Consider the following 14,524-nt stretch of genomic DNA (forward strand, 5'->3'; position numbering starts at 1 on the left):
GCTCGGAGGGGCGGGGCCGCCGGCGCATAAAGGCGGTTGGGGGCGGGGCGTGCGCGCAGAGCTTGTCAGCGCCGGCGCGGGAACGGTCGCGGCTGCCGGCCCCCGACCCCCGCCCGAGGACGCAGCCCGGCGCCACAGCACCCCGCCGCTGCGCTCGATATGGCCTGCCGGCCGCGAAGCCCCTCCGGCTGCGGGAGCCGCCGCGACGGCGACGCCAGGTGAGGCGGGCCGCGCGTCCCGGGGCGTTCCGGGCGGGCCGGGCCGGGGCGGGGGTCGGCGGGCGGGCGGGCGGCGGGGGGCTCGAGGCCGCTCCCACCCCGCCTCCCCCCCCCCACCGACGCGGCCTCTCGTCCGCAGCCCGCCGCCCCCCGCGAGGTGGAGCCTCGGACGGAAGCGCAGAGCCGACGGGAGGCGCAGGAAGCCCGAGGATGCCGAGGGCCCCGCGAAGCCGCCGGGAGACTGCAGACCCGACAGGTGGGCCCGGGCCCCAGCGGGCTGCTTGAGGCTCCTGGGGTCCCCGTCCTGATTGGTTAAGGCGCCTGGGGGGACTCTGTCCCGACTGCCTGAGGTACCTGGGGTCCCCCCGTCCCGACTGGTTAAGGCTCCCGGGTTCCCCGTCCTGGCTGGTTATGAGTACCTCGGGGTTACCGCCCTGATCCGCTCGTGGTGTCTGTGCCTCGTATTAGTTGATTATTTAAGGGGCTTGTGGTTTTGGACTCTGATTAATTAGGGTGCTGGGGGGGGGGTCACAACTCTTTGAGTGGTCGCGCTGCCAAATTCTACGACACTTGGGTAGTCACAGCGAGGGAGGGTCACTGCACCTGGCTAGTCATGTCACCTCTGGCGTAGCGCCTGACTAGTTCTAGTGAAGGCAGCTGTTGCCCCAAACGTTTGGTTAAGGTGCCCGCATTTTCATTATCTGTGTGAAGCACCCTGTGTCACGTGACTGGGGTAGGTGACGTTCCCACAGGACCTCCGGTGATAAGTGTCAACAAACAAGCAAAGGTCTCAGCCTCAGCCAGCGAGCCTTCCTGTGTTTCAGGGACACTGGGAAGCTTTTAGCACGTTTCAGTGCAGCTGGTTCGGTTGGGTCCCAGAAGACTCCGCTTAGAGAAGTTGGGCGGCGCACCGCAGCGAAAACGGCGTAGGTGCCAGGCCGCAGACCGAGATTTGAGTTCCAGATCCTTGTTGCTTTTTAAGTTTTACTTATTTAGAAAGTTTTTTTTTTCTTTTAGTGTTTATTTGTTTTTGAGACAGAGCGCGCGCATGAATGGGGGAGGGGCAGAGAGAGAGGGAGACACAGAATCCGAAGCAGGCTCCAGGCTCTGAACTGTCAGCACAGAACCCGAGGCGGGGCTAGAACTCACGGACTGTGCGATCATGACCTGAGCTAAAGTCGGCCGCTCAACCGACTGAGCCACCCAGGCGCCCCAAGTTTTATTTATTTTTGAGAGAGAGAGAGTGCGTGCATGTGAGTGCAAGTGGGGGAGGGGCAGAGACCGGAGGGGGACAGAGGATCTCTGCACTGACAGCAGAGAGCTCAACTCGGGGCTTGAACTCAAGACCTGTGAGATCATGACCTGAACCAGAGTCTGCACCTCTAGATTCCTCCTCCTCTTCTTCCTCCTCCTCCTCCTCTTTTCTTCGGGCGCGTTTTTTATTCTCTGCAACATCAAATTCCTCCCTTCCTCCCTAGACCCTTCTTTTCATTCTGATGACTCCAGGTATTTTCTCTCTGAATGAGCCTTTGCTGCAGCATTCACGTGAGTTGTTTCTAGAGCGCGTTGTGTGCTGGGGAGGTTAGGACACCTCGGAAACCACGCTTTCATTTTCCTTGTGCTTGTACTCTGATGCGGGTGGCTCAGCTGGTCAGGGTATTTCAGAGGGACGGGGTGTGGGTGGAGACAGGGCAGGGACGAGGGCTAGGGTGCTCTTGAGAGGCCACAGGGAAGGAAGGCCTTTGTTGGGTTACCTCTGTGTGGTGACGGGACAAACCGGCCCACAAGCGTCTGTGTGCCAAGGCCCCCCCACCCCGGGTGGGGATGCGTTTGGCCTGTTTGAAGCCTGAATGGAGGGGGACAAGGTGGGTGGGCTGTTAGGTTGAGGTGGAAGGGGATGGTGAAAAATAAAGATGGGGAGAAATATGTGGTTGACATTCTACTTTTTAAAATCTAATTTTATTAAAAAAATTTTTTTTTGATGTTTGTTTTTGAGAGAGAGACAGACCACGCAAGCAGGGGAGGAGCAGAGAGAGAGGGAGGGAGACATGGAATCCAAAGCAGGCTCCAGGCTCGGAGCTGTCAGCACAGAGCCTGACGTGGGGCTCGAACTCACGGACTGCGAGATCATGACCTGAGCTGATGTCGGACACTTAACCGACTGAGCCACCCAGGCGCCCCTCACGTTTGACTTCTTAAAGCAGGATTCCTGATGTTTGCTGATGGGTTGGGTGCAGAGAGGGGTCTAGGATGACTCCAGTGTTAGCTGTGAACACCTTTGTTTCTTGTGGAACCATGTGCTGAGGTGAGGAGGTTGTGGGTAGAGCAGAGCTGGCATGGGGGGGGAGTCCATAGTCAGGCCGAAGCTTCTCCCGTGAGCAAGAGAAGGTGTCAGGATGGTATTGAGACCTGAGGGTGTGGATGGGGAGGCCACGCATCTTTTGCATAAGTGTGAGTTCTATGCCTTTTAGAGACTTAGGACTAGAAGAGATACTTGGGAAGTGGTCTTGAGTGTGGGAGAGGCCCTGGACAGGGCTGGAGTGGATGTGAACAGAAGCTGTCAGACATCGTTGAGGTCAGGGTCTGAGTCCTCCAGTGGTCTCCCATTTAGCTGAGGACGAAATGTTAAATCCTTACGTTGCCTTAAAAGTCTTTGGTGTCCCTGTGGGTTCCCCTGTAGCTCATTAGCCACGTGGGCCTCCTTATTCATCTAACGTGGCAGAAATGCCCTTGTGTCTGCCGTTGGCAGTGCTTTTCTCCCCAGTCCGCCATGGTGAGGAGTGGGGAGTGCATACAGGTGCCTGCAGTAGATCTGTCGCGGGATGTGAGAAGTTCCTGTGGAGGGAGGTTAGCTTATTGTGTAAAATAGGCTTCGTTTTCTGTTCCAGCACCTTCCCAAAAAACGTGTTTGTTCTGAGATAGGATAGGTTGGTGACTATGATGTACTTAATCTGAAAAATAGGCTTGGGGTGCCTGGGTGGCTGAGTCGGTTAAGCATCCGACTTCGGCTCAGGTCATGATCTTGCCATTCGTGGGTTCAAGCCCCGCGTCGGGCTCTATGCTGACAGCTGGGAGCCTGGAGCCTGCTTTGGAGTCTATGTCTCCTTCTCTCTCTGCCCCTCCCCCACTTGTGTTCTGTCTCTCTATCTCAAAAATAAATAAACGTCAAAAAAAAAATAAGAAGAGGCTTCAGTTCTGCAAGAGGCATTTTCTTTTCTACAAAAATATGTGATGTAGCAAAAGGTCAGTTGTAAGCACCCTTTAAAAGTTCAGGAAACTGCCATGGTGGAGACCTGAACCCCTTGATAGACTAGTGAGAAGTCCATGTCCAGCTCTGGACAATCCCCCCATTTGATTCTTCTCTGTGTCTGGGATACGGTTACTGAGTCACATTAACTTTTGGTTCATTAATTTGACTTCAGACACTGCCACGCGTTTTTAGATTCTGGAAATTTTCTTTCAGAAATCTAATTTTAGTTTTTCTAGGTGAGGAAACCGTAAGAGAATAAACGATAATTGTGCAAAGAGATTATTCATTTGTTACCGCAGTTGCGCTTCCAAAGCACGCCGTTTGGTTTGCAGCTCAGGTACTGAAGGCTGCTTAGAGCTGCAGCTGAAGTTCGTGTCCAGCTTGGCTTCGCCCGTGGTGGCCAGTAGAAAAAAATCAGTTTATGTCTAATCTACAGATAATGGACATACCAGCAATTCTGACTGCCAGATTTCAAATTCCCTAATTTGACCAAAGATTTAACTTGGCCGAAGGTTTCCTTGATCTCTAGATAGAACTGAACCCCTAGTTTACGCTTAACCCAACTCTGGGGTGGGGCACTGTTATCAGTGCGCTAAGTTCTTGTAGCGGGGACTCAGTTGTAAATTCTTACCCTCTTGTTTTAATTATGTGGTATATTCCGAATCATTACGCGCATCTGAAACTAACTAGTATGCACTGTTGATTAAGTACCTTTCACGTGCTGGGCACTTTGCTTAGTATGAAGTATTACCTAACGGTTTTTTAAAATGCTGAAAAGTAGCTTCTCATTTTACAAATAAAGGAAATTGTATTAGGTGCCGTTCTCAGGGCTGAAGATGCCTTGTTGACTTTGCCTTCCCCCCAGTAGACTTTTTCCTCCTGATTTAGCCAACACTGGCACATGGCAGGTGCCCAGAAGTTCGATAAATGAAGCCCAGACAGGCTTTCAGTAAATTGCCTAAACTCAGTGATCTAGTAAGTTATGGAGCAGAGATTGGCCCAGAGCCCTTTCCCTTGGCACCCTCCAAACAGCATGTGAACATTCCCTGACGCACTGTTTGAAAGGAGACGGAAAGTGTGTGCCGTGGTTCACATGTACATTTTTATCTTATTGCAGTTTTACCACGCCCGAGGGCCCCAAACCCCGTTCTAGATGTTCAGACTGGGCAAGTGCAGTCGAAGAGGATGAGATGAGAACCCGAGTTAACAAGGAAATTGCAAGGTATACGTTGCAGACCGTTTTGGAATGTTGTTTATTGTGCTTTCAATTATGTGTTAAATCTGAGATGTGTCTTAGAATGATGATTTTTAAGAGTTTGGTCCCCACACCGCAATGTTAGCAGGACCTGGGAACTTCTTAGGAATGCACTTTCTCACGCCCCACCCCAGGCCCGCTGAATGGCAAACTCTGGGTGGGGTCCGGCCAGGTCTTGAAGAAGCCCTCCAGATGAGGCTGCTCGCCAGAGTTTGAGGACGCCTGCCTTAGCGGCCGTCCTTCCACCGTGATGCGCTCTGACCTACCGCGTTGTGCTCTGCCACCCCAGTGAAGTGTGTTGTCTGACACCTGGCTCAGATGTCAGCTTGGAAGTGGGAGGGCGCAGTGAGGGGTCCCCAACTGGGGGCCTCTAAACCCCTTGCAGTTGTACCCAAAATTCTTGTGTGTGTCCCGGGTTCTCACAAAGGCCAAGCCACTTCCTGTACTCATATGCACTCCTAAACACCGTTTATTTCTCTTGATTACAAATTCTGTTCCCCTCCTTGATATATGCCATCCACCCCAGCTGAATGAATTTTGAGTTAGAATACTGTGGCTCATGATTACCTGGAGAATGTTAAACTGAGTCCATTGGTTCTTAATTCTTATGAAAATGTGTCCTCTCTGCAGAGAAGCAGGGCCACATTGCCTGTTGCACGTCTGCAACAGAGAGGGAAACACAGAATCTGCAGCTTGATGGTATTTCTAGCTGCCTCCTTAAGAAAGGCACAGGCAGTGTGGGAGCTGGTTATGACCACACGTGTTGTGTGTGTGTTGGGGGGGCAGTATACCTCTTGGAAAGGTGAGCTGGAAGTTAACAGGTATGGCTCCAGTGTTTTGTTTCAAAAAAAAGAAAAAAAAGATTTAATGTTTATTTATTTTAGACAGAGAGACAGAGACAGAGCATGAGTGGGGGAGGGGCAGAGAGAGAGAGGGAGGCACAGAATCCGAAGCAGGCTCCAGGCTCCGAGGGGTCAGCCCAGAGCCTGACTTGGGACTCGAACCCATGAACTGAGCCAAAGTCGGACGCTTAATGGATTGAGCCACCCAGGTGCCCCTCCAGTGTTTTGAATTAGTTTTATTGACGTAGATCTCGATTTTCCCAACTGTAGAGCTGGGATGTTTGATTTGGTCTGTGTAGTTTCTGCGCGATGCTCCTGAGGTTTATAACAGCTGTCATGGCCTCACCTGTGTGTCCTGACCCCCCTTCTCCCCTTGCCAGGGACTGTCCGTGGCCCTCGTGCTATGTGTGGAGATCCTGGTCTGTCTGGACACTCCTTTGGTGGCTCCTTCTCCTCAGTTGTCTCACAGGCCTGCCTCTGAAAGTTGTTCTGCTTTGCAGAACAGGCCTGCTCAGTTTTGGGCCACTCTGTTCCTGGATCACACCTTTCCTGATGGAAGGCTGCTGCTTTAGTAAGGCCTGGGTGGTCTGAGCTGCCGGTGGTGGTGGCCCGCTGTACGTTTTACGAGAATTTAACTCACTGTGCTCTCAAGAGGGTAACACATACCACACACCAGCTCTCTGAAAATTGGGAAGTGAGTTTTAGTCCTGCCTGAAGCCAGTCTTTTTCAACTAGAGTCACAGAGAGTGAAGCCCTGGAGAAAGTGGTCCGAGGGCCTCCTCTCTGTGTTGTCACAGGCTGGCATAGAATTGATGTTTCCTGGGTTCACAGGAAGTAAACTCATGCATTACTTCCGGTGCCCAAACTGTTGGATGCCTCAGCAAACTTGGGGGTGGGGATTTTGGAAGGAGATGCAGTGATGACATACTTCAGACAAATGAGCTTCTGGTTTGAGGGGGCTCGTGGTTTCAGTGGTAGATTGTGTACAGTCCTTGGGCCGACATACCCGGGCAGAGCTGGGGTTTGGTAGTTGTTGTGATGATAGAAGTCAAATGCCTGGTGAAGTTTGCGGGGAACACAACGGGGGTGGTGGTGCCGTTCTTCCAGGTATAGGAGGAGGTTCGCGGGACTCAGGCACACGCGTCTTGTTAGTAACTAACTAGTTGTGGTGTTAGAAGTCAACTTTTTATTTCAACTTTTGTTTATTTTCTTTGAAACTGGGCTCTTACGACTTAACCTGAAACTGTTAGGGACTTTATTTGGTTCAGAGAACCTCTGCCTTATCACATGTGGTGGTGCCCAAGGGCATTGAGGCAGTTGCTCATAGAGCCTGGTTGCCCTAAGCACTTGGTGTGATCTTGGTGTATAACTTCTCTTCTTATGAGAGAAGATGACTGAGGGAGATTGAAAATAAGCCACCCAGGGGCTCCTGGGGGGCTCAGTCGGTCGAGCGTCTGACTTCAGCTCAGGTCACGATCTCGCGGTTCGTGAGTTTGAGCCCCGTGTCGGGCTCGTCGGGCTCTGTGCTGACAGCTTGGAGCCTGGAACCTGCTTCGGATTCTGTGTCTCCCACTCTCTCTGCCCCTCCCCCATTCATGCTCTGTCTCTGTCTCAAAAGTAAATAAAACTTCAAAAAAAAAAAAAAAATAAGCCACCCAACGGTGCTGTTACCTGTACTCATTAATCCAGACTACACTGCTCAGGAAGAAGACCTTATCCTTGGGGGCTGTTTCAGTTCTAAAAGCATCGTATTCAGTTAATTCAGTTATGCCTTAAAATCAGTGATGTTTATTTTGCTTTCAGATATAAAAGAAAACTCCTCATAAATGACTTTGGGAGAGAGAGAAAGTCCTCGTCGGGAAGGTAAATGCCACGTAAAGGTTTCTTTTTTAATTTGATGGGTCTGCAGTCTGTTAGTAGAAACAACTGTGCATGAGGTGCTGGTTGTCTCAGTGGCATGTACTGGGTTAGTCCTTTCCTCACTGCGTTGGAAGCTGTACCGATTGTGTAGTAAATTCCCACACACACAAAGATTTCTAGACTGTTTAAGATTAACATGGTTTGGAATCCAGAGGACAGATGTTCTTTCATGGTTGTGTTTCACCGTTTTCTTACGTAGTGATCTTAAGGTGTGTTCTGTTCCTTTCCTCTTCAGTTCTGATTCGAAGGAGTCGGGGTCCGCAGCACCAGCTGACTTAGAGACAGATGAAAGCGTGCTCATGAGGAGGCAGAAACAGATCAACTACGGAAAGAATACCATCGCCTATGACCGCTATATTAAAGAAGTCCCAAGGTAGTCCTGTCTCCCTGGCACATCCTGATGGAGCACGGGGCTTTGCAGCCTGGATGGTTACTTCAGGGGTGAATCTGAGTCTGGGCGTAGCTCACGTCTGCTGAGGACCATTGAACAACTGAGGCACTTACATGAGTGAAGAGGCATGGATGGGATCCCCAGGGACTTGAAGATAAGAAAATACACTGTATAGTTCAGGGTGTTGGAAGACATTTCAGGTCTTACTTCACGTCAGACTTCTAGTGGTCTTATAAATGTAAAGCTATTAACATGCATGATGGGGGAGAAAGTAAAGTTCGGGTTGCAGGTTGTGAAGATGTTACTGGAGGAAAGCATGAGCGTTGCCTCATTTTGTCCAAGCAGCACGCTCTTCCTACCCTGCTCCCTCACACGCAGGTTGCAAAGCTTAGAGCGTCGATTTCTCAGTGGGACTAGGCTTCAGATGTAGTTTTTTGGAGCACACGTAGCAGAAGAATAGTAGAATCAAAGGGGCAGTGCTGTTGTATACGTTAGTTTTGCTCATTTTATAGAGTCTCCGTTGATCTGTATTTTTTTGGTAACTGATCTCATAGTTTGGCTAACGTTCAAGCTGATGTGGGCAGAGTGTGTGTCGGAATAACTGCCCTGTTTCCTGCAGACACCTTCGCCAACCTGGCATCCATCCCAAGACCCCCAACAAGTTCAAGAAGTATAGTCGGCGATCGTGGGACCAGCAGATCAAACTCTGGAAGGTGGCGCTGCATTTTTGGGATCCTCCACCTGAAGAAGGATGTGATCTGCAAGAAATGTATGTCTTTATTGCACTCTTGGCCTCTGTTTCTGTGACGTGTGCAGTGACCGATACCGCTTGATCACCTGTGTGGCACGCTGGCCTCGTACTAAGTGCCCCTGGAAGTTTTCTGAGAGCAGAATAGTCCGCTGCCCCAGCCTCATGTCTGTTTTCCCCATGCACACGTGTGTGCCGTTGCGTGGCTGCACAGGTGGTGGAGGGAAGAGTACGCTTCCTGGATTTACTTTTTGTAGCTAGAGAAAGGAGGGCTTGGTAATAAACCTAGTGATATGTGGGCTGTGGTCTATTAAGTTTTAAACTCAACATTCTGAAAGGTATTTGAGTAACTTATGTTGAACTATGAAAATAAAAGGTCTCTTTTAGTCCAGGAAACCTTTTATCTTTTTCCTGTTGGTTTTCTTTCTTTCTTTTTTTCTTTTTAAGTAGTCTGCTTGTCTTCTTTTTTTATTTTTTAATGTTTATTTCTGAGACAGAGAGACAGAGCAGGAGTGGGGAAGGGGCAGAGAGAGAGACACACACAGAATCCAAAGCAGGCTCCAGGCTCTGAGCTGTCAGTACAGAGCCCGATACGGGGCTCAAACTCAAAAACCGTCACCTGAGCCGAAGTCTGTCGCTCAACCGACTGAGCCCTGCCCCAGGTGCCCTGCCCCTGTTGATTTTTAAACTGGAGCCTCGTTGGAGAGGCCTGAGGCCTGGGGTTTTGCCCTAGGGTTGTGTCTAGGGTTAGGGTTGGCTGTCGGACAGGGAGCTGGAGAGAATGGTCTTGTACTTGTGCCCCCTTGGAGCACCTCTTCTCAGCTCCCTCCTGACCTGAGCCTCTCCCTTCCTCAGAAACAGATTTGTTCATTTAGCAAACACTAGAGTTTTTGCTTTGTGCTGGGGAAATTAATAAACTCATGTTTGAAATGATTTTTTAACGTTTTGTTTGTGTAAGTGCTCTCTGGACTCAATGTGGGGCTCAAACTCAGAAGTCTAGCCAGGAGTCCTCGAGATAATTTCTAACATGGCTTTATAGAGTTGGTCTCACAGATGTCATCCTGTCATACAATTTTTTCCCACTGTGCCGCTGTTGTTCTGTGCTCTTTATGAGTGGAAAATTGGAAATATTAGTGATCGTCTGCTGTATGGTTTGTTCTGGTGTGCACCCGCCCCCACTGCCTCCCCACATTGGGTGTATTATTGCTGCTTCTACCTGGTAGGATGCCCTTGGGGGTGTAAACAGTTGCACCATAGTTGGGAGCGGGCAGGTTGTGTGCTCTGAGCCAGGTGGATGTCTCCGCTTGCAGTGGCTGTGGCCAGCTCTCCCTGTGCTGGTTGACTGGGCAGCACTGGGGCAGGGAGGGTTCACTGAAAACTGTCTCGATGCTTTCAGGAGCAGAGGAGACACGAGTGACCATTGTCAGAGGGCAGCATGGTGTTGATTGTGCTTGTGTTTAGTGAGCAGCCTTGGAGCACCTTCCTGCATCACGTGCCTCCTGGCTTTGGTAGCTGACTTACCTGTTTGGTTTCACTTCGCAGACATCCTGTGGACCTCGGGGAAATGGAGACTGAGTCCGCAGAAAGCAGCTCTGAATCCCAGACAAGCTCTCAGGATAACTTTGTAAGTACCTTTTCTTGGTTTCCAGTGAATTGTTGACAATGTGTGCCACTTTGTAAACTGACATTGAGGCCAGAGTTTGATTTTGCTGCTTATGAGTAAGGGGCTCCATATCCCTTTCTCCTGTTGTCATCAGAGTGTCAGATTGAGTGGAGTCCCTCTCTATTGGCCTTAATCTAGGTTTTTGGTTGGATCCACCTAGTTCGTCCTACCATTTTCATTTTACTTATTCTTATTTAATTAATTAATTTGAAGTTTATTATTGCTTCTCGGCCTTTTGGCTGGGATCAAGTGTAAAGTTTATTTTGAGAGAGAGCACGCGCATGTGTGGAGAAGGGGCAGAGAGAGAGGGAGACAGAATCCCAAGCAGGCTCCGTGCTGTCATCACAGAGCCTGACACAGGGCTCGATCCCAGGAGCTGTGAGATCATGACTTAAACCAAAGCCAAGAGTTGGGTGTTCAACCGACAGAGCCACTCAGGTGCCCCCACCATTTTCAGTTTAAAAGTAAAAAGCCCTGGGGCACCCGGGTGGCTTCATTCTCGGTTAAGTGGTTAAGCATCCGGCTCTTGATTTCGGTTTGGGTCATGATCTCACAGTTCCTGGGATCGAGCGCCACCTTGGGCTCTGTGCTGACAGTGCTGTGCCCGCTTGGGATTCTCTCTGTCCCTTTCTCTCTCACAATGAAAATAAGCTTTAAGAAGAAAAACGTAAGGCTTTTTTCCTTTTGGTTCCAGTGCTTACGTAGGTCTTGTCACAGGCATTAATTTTAAGCTGTATACAGTTTGTGCTGGTGATTTGTTAGTACAAGAACTGTTTGCTAATTGTTATAAAATAAAGGTGTGTTTTGGGCCTAGGGTTTCCCCCATATTTTCCAATTTTTAAAAACGATGTGTTTTTGGAGGAAAAAACTACAAAGATTAAAAGCAATATATAAAATTATCTCAGCTGTCAGTTGGGTAGTATTGATTGGGTCTCTGTTGGTTGGGTACATGTTTTTCCAGACTTTTCTGCGTGTATACAAGTAGATATACGCACGAGCAGTTATGCTTTACGTGAGGTCATCCTGTGTGAGGTCGTCCTGCACTGTGTTTGAACAGTTCAGAAGCCTATAAATTAAACGTGCATAATTGCCTTTTTTCCCTTCATCTGGGTCACCTCCTTGGTAAGCCCAGCATAGGTCCATCCCGTCTTGTGGACCCTCTGTTGACCCACTCTTTGTGACTGTGAGGTGAGCAATAAGACAAATGTCAAACAATAGAAGACTAGCAAAGTTATGTTTCTGTCATAAGGTTTTTGAAGACTAATGATGCGGGAAATTGTTGAGATTAAGTAAAAACAGGTTACTTAATGGTAGAATGATCCCAGTTTTATGGATATTTATTCACACGTATGCAGGACTAAAAAGGAACCCATGAAAATGTCAACTGGTGGTATCCTTAGTTTGGATGAAGAGGAACCCTTGTCCCAGCTCAAGAAACAGATTCTGAACATGCCACCTGCCAAATCAGAAGTTAGAGGGAGATGGCTCAGGCCCAGGGGACAAGGGGAGGGGGCGCCAGACCACAAAGATCAGAGGCAGGGGTCCTCCTGGTGGGAGGTCCTGGGGGGTCCAGGAGGAGGTGGTTCAGAGATGGCTGGGTTTGCTAAAGGAAGAGAAGCCTGGGCTGGGTACCTTATTTCATGTTGTGAACACCCAGAACTGTGTGTATCCCTTACCCACTCCACCAAGTCTGGACACAGCCACGGTGTCACTGTGCTCAGGAAATGCCATGTTGACAGAGCACTGTCTCATCAGCATCCACATTTGGGTTTTCTGGTTGCCCTAATGATGTCCTTATTATAAGTTGTTGTTTTTTGTTTTTTTGTTTTTTTTTTAAATCCACAGTTGAATCAAGGATTACTTGTCTGAATTGCCATTTCTTACATGTTCTTTAACTTTGAATAGTCTTCCTGCATTTTCCCCCATGACCTTGGCTTTTTGGGGAGATTCAGGCTAGTTTTTATAACGTGGAATTCCTCATTTGGGAGTTCTGTTTCTTTAAGGACTAGATTCAGATCGAACCCTTTAGGCAAGAATATGACCATGGTGGGAGGGTGTACCCAGGCGCCCCCCCAAAATAACTTTTTTTTGTTTTTCATTTACAACTTTGGTTTAAGTTGGATGAAACATTGGACTTCAGTGGGTTTAAATGCCCTAGACTGTAAACTCTAAGGTTTGATTGTATGACCTTGTAATTAAACTTTTTAACGAAAAAAGCAACGCCTGTTTATTGAAGCAGTTCAGAAATGTATTACACACCATTACCAAATCCTGCCTTGAGAGCCACTGTTTGCGTTTTGTCTAGCTTTTCAGCATCTGTTCTGTGCTTGTAAAAGATGCACGTGGGTGTTCATATCTGGGCTTTTTGTTTTACACAGTGCCTTGTGTATGGTACGTAACGGTCCCTTTGGCAGCACAGTTATTAGAAAGAGTGAGCGAAGGCAAAGAGCTTGATGTGCATTTTCTCTCACTTGATTCCCAAATGTGGGTGTAGGAAGTGGCCCCCGTGTTGGGGGTGAGGTGGGCTGGAGAAGGAGCAGCCAGGACAGATCCTCCTCGGCCGGTGAGCACGTGCCCTGGGGTTTGGTGCGATTCTGCGTCACAAGGCACGGTGCGTGGGTGACGGTAGGCTGAGTCCACTCTGCGGCCCCCGAGGGGTCAAAGGGCCGGGGCTCGGACGCCTTAAAGGTGTCAGCTTTTAGTCAGCCTCTGGTGGGGGTTGCTTAGCGGGTAGGGATTTGACAAATCCACCTCCAAGAAAGTGTGATGTTGCCCGTGAATTTGAAGTAGGTGATGGTTTGAATTCTCTCTCCCAAGCATCCTAGCGCGCATGGACTTTTGGCCTCCGGGGCCGTGGCCTCAGGAGGAGGCAGGCACCCCCTGCCTTGGGGCGCACAGCTTTGGGTTTGGTGCCAGCGGCAGCGAGTCCCACGTGTCTTGGGGGCTAGCCGTGACCGTGCTCCTGTTTTCTAGGATGTGTACTCTGGCACACCCACTAAAGTCAGGCACGTGGACTGCGGAGTGGAGGACGAATTTGACTTGGAAGCTTGTTTAACGGAGCCCTTGAAAGATTTCTCAGCCATGAGCTAACTGGTGCCACCTAGAGGCCACTGGGAGCTAGAGTTGCCTCTGCCCGGCAGGTTGGGGACCGGCCAAGCATGTGTCCTGCATTTGTAACCGGATGGCTTCTGTTCATAGTTCATTATCACATTAGCTCATGGTGAACTGTTATTCTTGCCTTATTTTCTTAAGAAGCGTTAATTTTATGTATAGCGAGTGTGTTTTGCATGTTTTAAATTGTAAATGGAACTAAATCCAAGGAAAATTGAACTTGAAAACTTAATTGCTTAATCTCTGCCATTCTCCAAGTTACCCTGACAAACATACTTTTAACTGGTTCTCCACCAGTAAGTTAGACACCCGGTCTCCTCTTGTCAGGTGGCTGGTTTGGGTTTAACCACACGCTCACAGGACCAGTCTCATGGCGGCTCTCTTTTCCGGTAGCTGACTGAGCGTTCTCATAATTGGATAACTTGAATATCGTTACGGAAACTTAAATTTTGGGTCTTTTGTCAGTACGTCAAGGTGTGTTTTTTTGCCTCACCCAGAGCACTGAATAGTCAAAGTTAGTAAATTGAGCCGTTAAGTTAATGGATTTTATGTAAGTTATACAGTCTTAATTTGGTACTTGTAAATAGCACTAGGGAGGCCTTCCACCCGTAACACTCCAAGAGTAAGGCTGCCAGCAGAGGGGCTTAGAATGGATGTTTTTTTACAATCAGTTAATTCACCATGTAAAGTTGCTGTAAATGATAATGTGTACAGATTTTCTGTTCAAATACTCAATTGTAAACTTCTTGTTAAGACTGTTATGTTTCTATTGCTTTTGTATGGAACGATATTGCAAAAATAAAAAGAAAAGAACCTTCTTTAGCTGATTTATTGCCAGCTAGGCGCCTGCTGAGGTAATTCCTGCGTTTGGAGGATCTAAGTATCTATCTCCTTGTCACGTGACGCTGGGGGACGGCACATGGGGGTGAAGGAAGCACGTGGGGGTGAAGGAAGCCTGACCCAGGATCAGGAAACTACCCGGTGAGGAGGGGACCTCGTGGGTTTGGAGCTCTTGGGGCATCTCTGTCAGGCTGGAACCATCCAGACCTGACGCGGCAGGGCCCGGCCGCGTTTGGCGTGTGACCGGCGGATGTGCAGAGAAGCTGGGGGACCCAGGTTGGACGCT

At 49.3% G+C, this 14,524-nt stretch overlaps 1 protein-coding gene across 2 annotated transcripts; it reads left to right on the top strand.

Moving 5' to 3' along the window:
* The first annotated feature begins 47 nt into the window (after positions 1 to 47).
* On the top strand, positions 48 to 14,216 carry SLBP (stem-loop binding protein). Of its 2 annotated transcripts, none has more exons than XM_027065142.2 (8): positions 48 to 218; positions 358 to 474; positions 4,586 to 4,690; positions 7,369 to 7,428; positions 7,721 to 7,858; positions 8,496 to 8,645; positions 10,167 to 10,248; positions 11,643 to 13,254. In XM_027065142.2, the coding sequence occupies exons 1-8, from the start codon at positions 160 to 162 to the stop codon at positions 11,646 to 11,648; spliced, it is 717 nt and encodes a 238-aa protein (XP_026920943.1). In that variant the 5' UTR covers positions 48 to 159; the 3' UTR covers positions 11,649 to 13,254. The 2 variants fall into 2 exon arrangements, with proteins under 2 accessions (XP_026920943.1, XP_026920816.1); XM_027065015.2 differs by lacking the exon at positions 11,643 to 13,254 and adding an exon at positions 13,261 to 14,216 and having other exon boundaries at positions 51 to 218.
* Positions 14,217 to 14,524: the final 308 nt, after the last annotated feature.

Source organism: Acinonyx jubatus, chromosome B1, assembly GCF_027475565.1.
Source record: "Acinonyx jubatus isolate Ajub_Pintada_27869175 chromosome B1, VMU_Ajub_asm_v1.0, whole genome shotgun sequence".
NCBI lineage: Eukaryota > Metazoa > Chordata > Mammalia > Carnivora > Felidae > Acinonyx > Acinonyx jubatus.

Bases quoted from the DNA above. Each gene is read 5' to 3' on its own strand.
- SLBP (XM_027065015.2), top strand. From the start codon at position 160: ATGGCCTGCCGGCCGCGAAGCCCCTCCGGCTGCGGGAGCCGCCGCGAC. The intron at 7,859-8,495 runs GTAGTCCTGTCT...TGTTTCCTGCAG, and splicing joins TATATTAAAGAAGTCCCAAG to ACACCTTCGCCAACCTGGCA. The intron at 10,249-13,260 runs GTAAGTACCTTT...CCTGTTTTCTAG, and splicing joins CAAGCTCTCAGGATAACTTT to GATGTGTACTCTGGCACACC.